The 12,350-nt window shown below is 40.9% G+C and overlaps 1 protein-coding gene across 1 annotated transcript; it reads right to left on the reverse strand.

Moving 5' to 3' along the window:
• Positions 1-855: 855 nt before the first annotated feature.
• Positions 856-12,060, reverse strand: tnni1d (troponin I, skeletal, slow d). Its single transcript, XM_017494932.3, has 6 exons — positions 11,992-12,060; positions 9,947-9,988; positions 3,719-3,850; positions 2,040-2,129; positions 1,735-1,917; positions 856-1,434 (listed from the first exon to the last, which is right to left on the reverse strand). The coding sequence occupies exons 1-6, from the start codon at positions 12,043-12,045 to the stop codon at positions 1,333-1,335; spliced, it is 603 nt and encodes a 200-aa protein (XP_017350421.2). The 5' UTR covers positions 12,046-12,060; the 3' UTR covers positions 856-1,332.
• Positions 12,061-12,350: the final 290 nt, after the last annotated feature.

A 12,350-nucleotide genomic window follows, 5' to 3' on the forward strand; every position in this document is an offset into this window, starting at 1 on the left:
CCCAGGTTGCTTTGATAGCGGCCTTCAGCTCGTCTGTATTGTTGGGTCTGGTGTCTCTCATAGATTCTCTATGGGGTTCAGGTCAGGCGAGTAGGCTGGTCAATCAAGCACAGTTATACCATCCTCAGCAAACCAGTTACTAGTAGTTTTGGCACTGTGGGCAGGTTCCAAGTCCTGCCGGAAAAGGAAATCGGCATCTCTGTAAAACAGTGGACCAACACCAGCAGATGACGGCACCCCAAATCATCACTGACTGTGGGAACTTCACACTGGACTTCAAGCAACTTGAATTCTGTTCCTCTCCACTCTTCCTCCAGACTCTGGGACCTTGATTTCCAAATGAAATGAAAATTTTCTTTGCCATGATTGTGGTTGTGTACTGAACCAGACAGAGATTAAAGGCTGATTAGAGCTCTTCTCAGGTTGACATTCTTTATAATAAATTATTTATTCTAATATTTTGAGACGCTGGATGTTTGATTTCCATGAGCTGTAAGCCATATAAATGATTAAGGTTAAAACAAAACAAAAAAAGGCTTGAAATATTTCGCTTTATTTGTAATGAACCTAGAATATATGAAAGTTCCACTTTTTGAAATAAATTACAGAAAAAAAATAACTTTCTGTACTTGGAGGCAACAACTATTAACTTTGTCCAAAAACATGACTGAAGAACATCATGCATTCCAACACAGTCCCTGAAAAAATAAACATAACAACTAAATGCATCACTGTCACAGTGTATGTTTGCATAAATGGAGTTAGATAGAAGATAAAATAGTATTATTTTGTCTCTGTGCGTCAAAAGCAGCAGATTAAGTTTCAAATTATAGTATAAAAAGAAAACACTCTGTCTGCTAGATAAATGTTTAATTCTATACATGCTTCATATCTTTAATTAAGACTTTCACACAGCACATAGACATATCCTTCATGGGCATCGTGTCTTTACCTCTGCTACATCTATACAATGATATATTTCAGTAATAATACACTTAGGACCATGGAATCCATGGAAATTATGTATTATCTCTGAACTGTTTTAATAAATAAAGAAATAAAGATATAACCTTACATTCAGTATATAAGGTTGATTAGATGGTCCTAATGTTACTCAGAACAGGACATTTCATATTATTTTTTAATAAATATGCAATTAAAGCTGTGAAGTGAAGTCATCTTCAAGCCAATAATATTCCATAATTTGTTCATTAAGGCAAGCTCAATAAAAACTAGAGACTGTAACATTCTTTGTTCTGTTACTTTTTTCTTTTGCTCCATCTTATAAGTTTTCTATCCAGAGGACTCCAGAGGGTTACATCTGGATGTAGTTTACTGGCCTCCACCAGCAGCATCAAACATCTTCTTCCTTCCTTCCATACCAGACATGGCCTCCACATTCTTACGCCAGTCACCTACCTCTGAAGTCAGGACCTGATGAACAAAAAAGGACAAAATTGTAGACTGGTCTTTTCAGAATGCCCTTGGGAAAACATTCTAATCATCAGCCAGAATATAACATTTTGTGTTGTTTCAATAAACAAGTATTTTCGCAGAATTATCTCAGTGCTACAGCACTATCCACAGAACCAAAGTGTTATATTAAATAGCAATTGTGGGCGTATGAAAGTACTGTTGCTTTAAATACTGTAAGACTGTATATTTTGACTAAAAAAAAAAAAACATTCTATTTTGTACATTATTTAAAAAGTTTATTTCTAGAGCCCTTCATACCTTCTCTTGTTTGATATCCTCCTTCTTGACAGACTTCAGGTTGGCCCGCAAGTCCATGGAGCCCTTGTGCTTGGAGCCCAGTAGAGCTCGCATCATCTCATCAGCAGAAACGCGTACCTTTCTCAGAGCTGGCTTCTTAAACTTACCTCCTAGATCCTCAACTTTCAGCTTCAGTTCACGAATCTTGCATAATGGGTAGATTTGAAGATAAAACATGCTATTATACCACATTCCCTGAGAACTTTCCCTTGTAGTGATAACATACAGTACCTATTCAGGGTGGGGGGCAGTCCCACTATACTCACATCATTATTATGCTTCATCACTTTAGCCTCATAGTCGTACCGCTCTTCATCCACAATGTCAATCTTTTCATAGAGCTGTTTGCACAGATTCTGAAAGAAATGAGCAAGTTATTTTGAGTACAACATATTGTAGACTGCACCACTATAGCATTTTCCTCTTTCTACACGCATCCTATATTAGAGATCCAGTTGTGTTGAAAAAAGCTTATGCTATTTTTTTTATCAGTCGCTGACAGAGAGGTTACTATCTGAGGGGTCAAAACAGAAGGATGCAAATGTAAGTGTAGTTCTTAGAATGAGTGGAGGACCACCAAGGTGGTTTCTTTAAAAAGTAGTGGAGTATTCCCATATATTCCCTTGGCTCATTTCCTTGCCATGAACCAATAGCAAAGTTGTGATTGTGACCCCATATGGGTAGCTTATAAAAAGTCCCCACTGTGATACACTCATTCTCTGCTGCCGAGCATGGCAGCTGTGTTGCGATCTCAAAAATAGAGGAGGAGGCGTATGCTTAATGATTAACAACACATGTGGTGATCAGAGAAACATGCACTTTATTGCGTCTTCTTGCTCCCTCGATATGGAATACCTCACACTGCTCTGTCAACCATTCTGGCTAACAAGAGTAATAACATCCGTTATCATAACAGCTGTGTACATTCTCCCACAAGCCAACATAGACCAGGCGCTCAAGGAACTGTATGGAAACATAAGCAGGTTGGAGACCATGCACCCTGAGGCCGTGTTTATTGTTACTGGGGATTTCAGATCATGTAGTGTGTGACCTCCTGTCACCAAGCAATTATATAGTGTGAACACTACAACGAATTCATGACTCCCGATTACAAGACAGCAAGTCATGTAGTGTGAACAGCACAGGCGATCTGACGATGTTGAAAGTCATGTAGTGGGAACTTAGCCTTACACAACAAGGCTATGACCAATGCCAATAAGATAAGTGGGCCCATGCACCTAAGCTCCTTCTATTTTAGCAAGTGCTGTTCCAGCACTGCTGTAGGACTGGGCAAGTTGACACCACACTAGCAGCCTGATCCTTTCAATGGTGGTATCACAGCTTTGATAAGCTGAGTATCTCATCTACCTTGAAGGTAAGGACAGGCCTACATGCACAGCACATCAAAATAACTTGTTGCTGGAAAAGTGAATTTCCCCATATTTCAAGCTAAGTATTCCTCAAGGAACTTCTGATTGCCAAAAAAGTTGATATACTTGTCTGAGTAGTGTGTGCATATCTGCTGACACATGTTTGGGCATTTGTAGACCAAGGTTAACACAAAAATGACTACTTGCACATGCTACTATGGATGAAGGTATGTGTGAATGTCGATTAAAATGTTGTGTGAGTGAGAGTCACCGCCTGTATGGAATTTTGACCTCTACTAAGAATAATGTTTAAACTCTTAAACTCTTCAGAAGTCATTGCCAACTATTATAGGAAACTCAGGATGGACATAGTTAGGACCTTTTATAGGCTAACCACATGGGGTCATGGTCAAGGATGAGAATGCTATTATTATTCGGTAAGGAAATGGGCAAAAAGGAATACTACACTACTTCCAAAGGAAAACGCCTTGGTGGTCCACAATGAAAGGAAGTAGAACTACTGTATTCTCTTTTTTTCTCTTTTCTTAATAGAATTTCTTTGTATCTGAGTATACTTGTAAATCTTCCAGTTTGAGCCCCGATAGTTGTAGAGGAGCCATTTTTTCTTCCAGGTAGCGAGATTTCTCTTCATCCCTGTCTTGTTTCTCCTTCTCCAACTCTTCCATGGCTCTGTTGAGGAGCAGCATCTAAATGGACAGACATGTCAGATTTAGGACATTCTCTTTTTTTTCATTCAGATAGAATTCCGATGCCTTTTCTTAAAAAAAAAAAATATTGTATAGTTAATAATATGAGATAGAGAAAGATTGTGTTACAATTTTGGCATAGCAACTGTAAAGCTTTTATTTAAAGAAAAAGTTTCTAACCTAAAGATTTAATCTAAAGATTAAACTTTAGATAATCATACTAATAGCTACCAGTTAAATACTGTAGATGCTCTGGTGAAAATTGTTTCTATGACATGTTGTGTCATGTTTCATGTTATGAGCAACAAAACATTTTTTAACATGGTCTCGCTATATTAACCAAGGTTGCACTTCTCCCTGTCTGTGCATGCACACACAGTACATACAAAGGCTGATTATAAATTAACAGGAGTTATGTTAGAATAATTCATATGAACAATATAATTCAAGTATAATAATACAGAGGACTTGAAAACAGATGCAGAACTTTATGTTTCTTCTTCTAAAGTAATTATTTTTGCTATGTAGATTCTGTATTATACACTATATGGCCAAAAGTATGTGAACACCTGACCATCACGACAACATGAGTTTGTTGAAAATACCATTCCAGAACCACAGACATTAATATGAAATTCTACCGGCAATGTTTGTCTATAGAGATTTCATGGCTACAGACCCCTCTGAAAGTGTTAGAACAGCAAGGTCAAAATCTATTGTTTTTGCTATACATTGAAGAGACGATAGATCAGAATTTCAGCTTTCATTTCCTCATATTTACATCTAGATGTGTTAAACAACTTCAACAACAAGATCATGGCACCTTTGGAATGTCCTGAAAAAGACAGAAGCCACTGGTGTACCAATAATCAGACAAGGAACAGGTCGGCCAAGGAAAACATCAGAAGTTGATGACAAAAACATTGTGAAAGCTGTGAAGAAAAGCCCAAAAGCAAGAGTTAGTGACATCACCAACAACCTTCACAGGGCAGGGTTGAAGGTATCACAATCCACCATTTGAAGAAGTTTTGAAGTACAGAAATGTAGAAGCCATACCACAAGATGCAAATCACTCATTAGTAGTAAGAATCTGAAAGCCAGATTGGAATTTGCAAAGAAATACAGAGATGAGTAACAATAGTTCTGGAACCCAGATTAACCTTTATAAAATGCAAGGCCAATGTGTGGAGGAAGAAAGGATTTGCTCATGATCCAAAACATACATGCTCATCTCTGAAACATGATGGGGGTAGTGTCATGGCTTGGGCTGGCATGGCAGCTTCTGGAACAGGCTCATTAATCTTTATTGATCATGTAACTCATGATGTTAGCAGCAGAATGAATTCAGAAGTCTACAGAAACAGTCTGTTTCTCACCCAATTTGCAGAGAAATCCCTCCAATATAATTAGGAGGAACTGCACCTTGCAGCAAGACAATAACCCAAAACACACTGCCAATGCCTCAAAGGACTTCATCGGTCGGAAAAAGAGGAAGGTATTAGACTGGCCAAGTCAATCACCAGACCTCAACCCAGTTGAGCATGCATTTCACCTCCTGAAGAAGAGACTGAAGGAAGAAACCCGCCAAAACAAACAACACCTGAATGAAGTTGTAGTACAAGCCTGGAAAAACATCACAAAAGAAGCATGCAACAGACTGTTGATGTCAGTGGGTCACTGGCTTGATGCAGTTATTGTAAGAAAGAGATATGCAACCAAATAATAAGTGTTATTTACGTAAAATTTTCTTTAAGACTATCTGTCCCAATACTTTTGCTCACCAAAAATTGGGTGGTCTGACACAAAATGTAGATGTAAACCTCAGAAAATGAAAGCTGAAACTCTGATCTATTGTACATTATCCTTTTTTAAAAATCTCAAACCCAAATGTCTTCACTGTATAGCAAACACAATAGAATTGGCCATACTGTCCCAATACTTCCAATACTGTATGTGCTTGATTTTATGCATCTGTTAGAAGTAGATGTGGATGAAACACCTGAACTCAATAATTACGAGAGGTGTCCACATACTTTGGCCATATATTGTATTGCTGGTTAGCTAATGTAAGGTACTAAAATTAGCTGTATCTTTGTATGTTAGAGTGGCGGTAGGGGTGCGGTTAAGCGTCAGCTCTGGATGGAGAGGAGGCAGGTCAAACCGGCAGGTAACTCATGATGATTCTCACCTGTTTCTTAGCCCAAATTTACTTATTTTCATCTTTTTGTGCCGTCGGAGCCTCCCATAACCCGTGAGCGAGAGAGACACAGATTGCGAGTCCGCTTGGCAGAGCTTGCGAGTCATACACACACGGGTATACATGCTAATAAACTTGAACTTGAACCTGGCAGAGAGGAAGTCTTCAGTATTTGTTTGCTGTTTTGTTTGAGTTTTCAAAAGTGAGACCAATGAGAGTAATTGATGGTCAACAAATTCAGCCTTATTTGGCAATCTCCCACCCATATCCCATATTTCTCAGTTATTAAAGATAGGTTATATTGAGTGATGCAGGACACTTAAGCAAAAAACAGACAACCCAGTTGTTGGTCCCAAAAAGCCATAGGGAACATCTGTTCCATGCAGCTCATTCCATAACTGGGCATTTGAGCCATGACAAAATACTAAACCATCTGATGGCTATGTCTTTTGGCTGGGCATTTGCGGTGAACTTCACCGGTGGTGTTTGGCATTTTGCGAATGTCAGCTGGTGAATCTGCTGACCACCACAAAAGCACCATTGCACCCCCTTCCATTAATCGAGGTCCCCTCGTTGAGCCATTAGAAATGTGAGGATATTGCATTGTGTTAGTCTTGGTGGATTATGCAATGCGATATCTGGAGGCAGTGCCAGTTCCATGTTAAATCCGACCCTACATCACCAAACAGGCTACACAGATTCTAGTCCAGGCTCTTGTTATCTCTAAACTGGACTACTGCAACTCACTGCTTTCAGGCCTCCTAGTCAGCTCCATCAAACCCCTTCAGATGATTCAGAATGCTGCAGCGCGCCTCGTCTTCAACCAGTCCAAGAGAACCCATGTCACACCCCTCTTCATCTCCCTCCACTGGCTTCCTGTAGCTGCCCGCATCAAGTTCAAGGCCTTGATGCTCACCTAAAAGACCTTGTCAGGAACAGCACCCTCCTACCTCAACTCTCTCCTGAAGGCCTACGTTCCCTCTCGCAATCTGCGATCAATTAGCGACCGACGTTTAGCAGTTCCAACTCAGCGTGGCGCAAGATCCCTATCCAGAACCGTCACACTAACTGTTCCTCAGTGGTGGAATGCACTTCCAATATCAATCCGGACCGCAGAATCTCTCACCATCTTCAAAAAACAACTAAAGACTCACCTCTTCCATGAACACCTAACAAACTCATAATTAAAAAAAAAAAAAAAATTGCACTTACACCTCTACTCTGCACTTTGCTTCTTCTGGAATTCAATTAATGGATCTCGTATGGTAGCACTTATTGTATTGTTCTCTGCTTGATATCGCTTTGCTTGTATCTCTTGCATTTGTAATTCGCTTTGGATAAAAGCGTCTGCTAAGTGAATAAATGTAAATGTAAATGTAAATCTCACAAGTTAGGATCCCAAAAAAGATCCTGACTGACCAGGGCACAACGTTCATGTCACAGACATTTTGTGAACTTATTACTTTGTGAACTTTAAACTTATTGGGGATTAAATCGATTTGAACCAGTGTTTACCACCCAGAGAGGGAAGAGCTGGTCAAATGATTTAAACAAATGCTTAAAAATATTATTCGAAAGTCCACAATCATTCATGGAATTGGGATAAGTGGCTCTGGTGATGGTGGTTCCCAAGAGGGAGGAGATTGGACCAGAGATAAGTCTGGTCCAGGTAAAAGCAGTTTTATTTCTGGGCCCGCTGTTGCATTTACCTGATTTTTATCTCTGTTTTGTTCTGCAGACTGATGCATCAAAAAGAGGGATGGGGTTGGAGGTGCATGGAGAGGAGAGCATATGTTTGTGATTGTTACGCTCCCGCCAGCAGATGTCACTGCGGCGTCGACAGGCATGCATGGCTTTAGAGAGCGCGCGTGTACGAGACTTTTGTATATGGACACACGCCTTGGTTTGTTTTGGTTTCCCCTTGTTAAAGCATTGGTTGATGTTAGAGGGTGTGTCTTAATTTACTCCAGGTGTCTGTATTTTAGTTTGAGAATGTTGGTTATTTAAACCCCTCGTGTTGCTATGCACTTCGGGCAGTATTATTTGTATGTGTTAACATAGAAGCAAATATATTTAGCATGCTAGAGGCCTTAGCTTCACGTTTGTTCTCATTCCATGCCTAGACTTTAAGTTCCATGTTTAACCCAGTTAACCTTGTCCTGTTTAGACCACGTTTCCTGTGTTTTGCCTGCGGTGTTTCAAATGAAGACATTGCTCCTGCTCTTACTTCCTGTATATAGTCCTGTGTCGTTACAGAATACTGCGCCCAAAATCATGGAAGTAGCAGGAGAACACCGTGTCGGGAAATATCGGTATTACTGGGACTTCCCACGGCCAGAGGACCACCAAGCTGCGCTAAGGAGGCAGCAGGAGGAGTTGCAGTGGAAGGAGTGGGAGGATGAAATAAATCAGATACTCCGCACCGTGGAGCAAGTGCTTCGCATCGTCCCGTAGCGCCAAACAGGGCTCCACCTTCCTGCCCTACTGAGAACCCAGTCACGCTGCCCAGTCCGGAACCGAAGGCTGGCCTAGAACTTTTTTTGGGGGGGTAACCGCAACCTCAGAGCTCCAGCTTGAGACCTAAAGGAAGGTCTCAGCTGTGGAGCTCCCGCCTGAGGTCAACATGGCAACCTCAGAGCTCCAGCTTGAGACCTACGGGGAGGTCTCAGCTGTGGAGCTCCCGCCTGAGGTCAACATGGCGACCTCAGAGCTCCAGCTTGAGACCTACGGGGAGGTCTCAGCTTCGGAGCTCCAGCCCGCTGAGGAAGATGTCCCGCTGCTCTGTCCTGCTGAGGAAGTCCCGCTGCCCTATTCTGCGGAGGAAGCTGTCCCGCTTCCCTATCCTACTGAGGAAGCTGTCCCGTTGCCCTGTTCTGTGGAGGAAGCTGTCCCGTTTCCCTATTCTGCTGAGGAATCTGTCCCGCTGCCCTGTTCTGCGGAGGAAGCTGTCCCGCTTCCCTATCCTGCTAAGGAAGCTGTCCAGCTGCCCTGTTCTGTGGAGGAAGCTGTCCCGCTTCCCTGTCCTGCTGAGGAGGCTGTTCCGCTGTTCTGTCCTGCTGAGGAAGCTGTCCCACTGTCCTGCCCAGCTGAGCAGGCTGTCCCACTGCCCTCCCTGGGGATGCCGTCCAGTGTTCCAGTCCTGCTGAGGGCGTTGCCCAGTGGTCCAGTCCCGCTGTGGGCATCGTCCAGCGTTCCAGCCCCGTTGGAGGTGTCACCCAGCATTCCAACCACGCCAGAGATGGCACCCCGAGTTTCAATCCCGCTGGCGGTGGTGCTCCAGCTGTCTGCTGCCCGGCAGAGGCAGCCCTGTTTTCCGATGCAGCGAGAGAAAGATTACACAGGGGCCCCGGACTGCCATTGGCGGGGGGTGCTGTTATGCTCCGTCCGGTAGATGACACTGCGGCGTCGACAGAGAGCGCGCGTGCACAAGACTTTTGTATATGGACACGCACCTTGGTTTGTTTTGGTTTCCCCTTGTTAAAGCATTGGTTGATGTTCATGGGTGTGTCTTAATTTACTCCAGGTGTCTGTATTTTAGTTTGAGTATGTTGGTTATTTAAACCCCTCGTGTTGCTGTGCACTTCAGGCAGTATTATTTGTATGTGTTAACATAGTAGCGAATATATTTAGCATGCTAGCGGTCTTAGCTTCACATTTGTTCTCGTTCCATGCCTAGACTTTAAGTTCCATGTTTAACCCAGTTAGCCTTGTCCTGTTTAGACCGCGTTCCCTGTGTTTTGCCTGCCGTGTTTCAAATAAAGACATTGCTCCTGCGCTTACTTCCTGTATATAGTCCTGTGTCATTACAGAAGTGTAAAAGAGTTTGACTAAAGTTAGCAAAAACTGCTACCATAACATATAATCCTAAATCCTAAATGTCCTGAAACATTGACACTAACCTTGAGAGAGAGTTTCCGAGATGCCGAAATCTTGCATTTTGGCTGTGAAGATAAAAAAGCACATTAAATAAGTTCAAACTCAGTTACATTATTTAGGTTAAAAGTTAAAGGTTATTTGGCAGTGTGGCATCATGTCTATGGCCGAATCACAGCCATGCTGGTATTCAGTAAACGGCACACTTGCCACTTGCTTGTTTGATGTTGGTTAAATATTGCTACAAAAATAGTACTAATTGCAATCATCATATGAATCAGTTATCACATTGATCACTGCAAATTTGGTTTAATTTAACAATATGGCTTCTGTAAATCTTGTGTAAATTTTGTAGTACTGTCCAATGCCAAATGCACATCATGTGACTTTCAGTGGTTTTAAGGTTATGGCTGATTGATGTACAGTCATGTGAAAAAATAAGTACACCCCATGGAAATTGTTTTTGTTTTTTTTTGTTTTTTTTTTTGTTTTTTTTTTTACATATTTGGACAAGCAAACATTTGACCATCTTTGAAACAGTGCCTATAAGTGAAGTTGATATACTTGAACAAAACCACAAGGAAAATTAGCTTTTTCAATTATTTATTCAACAGAAATATCAATAGATGTGATATTCTTCTGTGGAAAAAGTAAGTACACTCTTGGCCTCAGAAGCTAGTATTGCCCCCTTTAGCAGAAATAACTTCTTGCAGGTGTTTTGTATAATTGTCCACCAGGCTTGATGGAATTTTTTACCACTCTTTCATGCAATTTTCTTTCAGTTGCAAGATGTTTGAGGGTTTTCTTGCATGTACTGCCCATTTCAAATACCCCACTACATTTCAATGGGATTCAAATCCGGCTTTGACTAGGCCATTCCATAACCCTCCATTTCTTCTTTTTGACCCATTCCTTGATGCATTCGTTAGAGAGCTTCGGATCATTGTTCTGTTAAAAGGTCCACTTTCAGTTCAACTTGAACTTTTGGACAGATAGCCTCACATTATCTTCAAGCAGTCTTTGATATGATGCAACCATAACATTTCCACCACCATGCTTCACAGTCAGTATGAGGTGCTTCTCCTGAAAAGCTGTCTTCGGTCTGTGCCAAACATGTCTGCTGTTACTGTGGCCAAACAACTCTATCTTTGATTCGTCTGTCCAGAGCACATTATTCCAAAAGGCCTGGTCTTTGCCTATATGCTCACTGGCAAACTGTAAAACAAATTATTTTTCCCCTGGCACACCTCCCAAGCAGGTCAAATTTGTCTCTTTCTGATTGTAGAAGCATGCACTTTGACACCAACAAATGACTTACTAGCAGATCCTGTGATTAAATTTTGGGGTTCTTGGAGTCTTCTTTTAGCATCGGACAGTCTGCTCTTGCACTGAATTTGCTGAGATGGACAGTCCTGGTCAATCTGGCAGTCGTTTTAGAAATCTGCACCATTTCTAGTTGATTTTCCTTACAGTGGAATGATGTGTTTCAAATAATTTGGAGATCTTTTTAAGTCCCTTGTCAGACTCATATGCATTCACAACCTTTTTTCTGAAGGCCTTACAGATCTCTTTAGATCTTGGCATGATGACACCACACACCTGAATAGCAAAGGGAACACCAGACACTAGCTATGAGAGGGTATAAATAAGTCAGGTTCCCCCTGCACTCCCTAAGTAGGTTCTGTTCACTGGGACCCAATCTTCAACACCTGATTTTAATTTATGGATTTGAAGATGTGATAAATGTAGGGGTGTGCTTACTTTTTCCATGTAACTGATCTGCTTTTTGTTCATTTAAATTGTGAAAATTACTTCAAAATGACGATTTTATGTGTCCTTCCATAGAATGTATGAACTTTATAATAGGTACTGTTTCAAAGAGGATCAAATGTGTGCTATCCAAATATGTCAAAAAAGCCAACAATTTCCATGGGATATATTTATTTTTGTCACATGACTGTATATTAGGATCGAATTTTGAAAGGAATTAACAGGATCAAAAATATGCATACTTCATATCAATCAGCCCATCCATAATCTTAAGCATTGGTGAGATGATTTCTATAAATACCTTGTCAAAACCTTTTGGGTTTCCTTTTGGACGTGCCTGGAAGAGGGTACCCATGACAAAGATAAATTACATAAAAACAGTTTAAGTTTAAGCTTAGTATCATATTTAGAACACTACATATTAGGTATATGTTTAATGTCAATAAAACCTATTGCACATTAATGAACAAAATACACAATTCATGCAATCATATATGCAATAATGTAAAATATGCTCACCAAGCTGTCATAATCAAATGATGAAGTGAATACAGAAGGTGCAAAAAAAAAAAAAAAAAAAAAAAAGAATTGAGAAAAGAATTGAAGTGGGTTTTTGTATTGAAGCAAGGCATGTCCCAACTCATTTAATAACTCAAGTAT

Source organism: Ictalurus punctatus, chromosome 19, assembly GCF_001660625.3.
Source record: "Ictalurus punctatus breed USDA103 chromosome 19, Coco_2.0, whole genome shotgun sequence".
Classification (NCBI taxonomy): domain Eukaryota; kingdom Metazoa; phylum Chordata; class Actinopteri; order Siluriformes; family Ictaluridae; genus Ictalurus; species Ictalurus punctatus.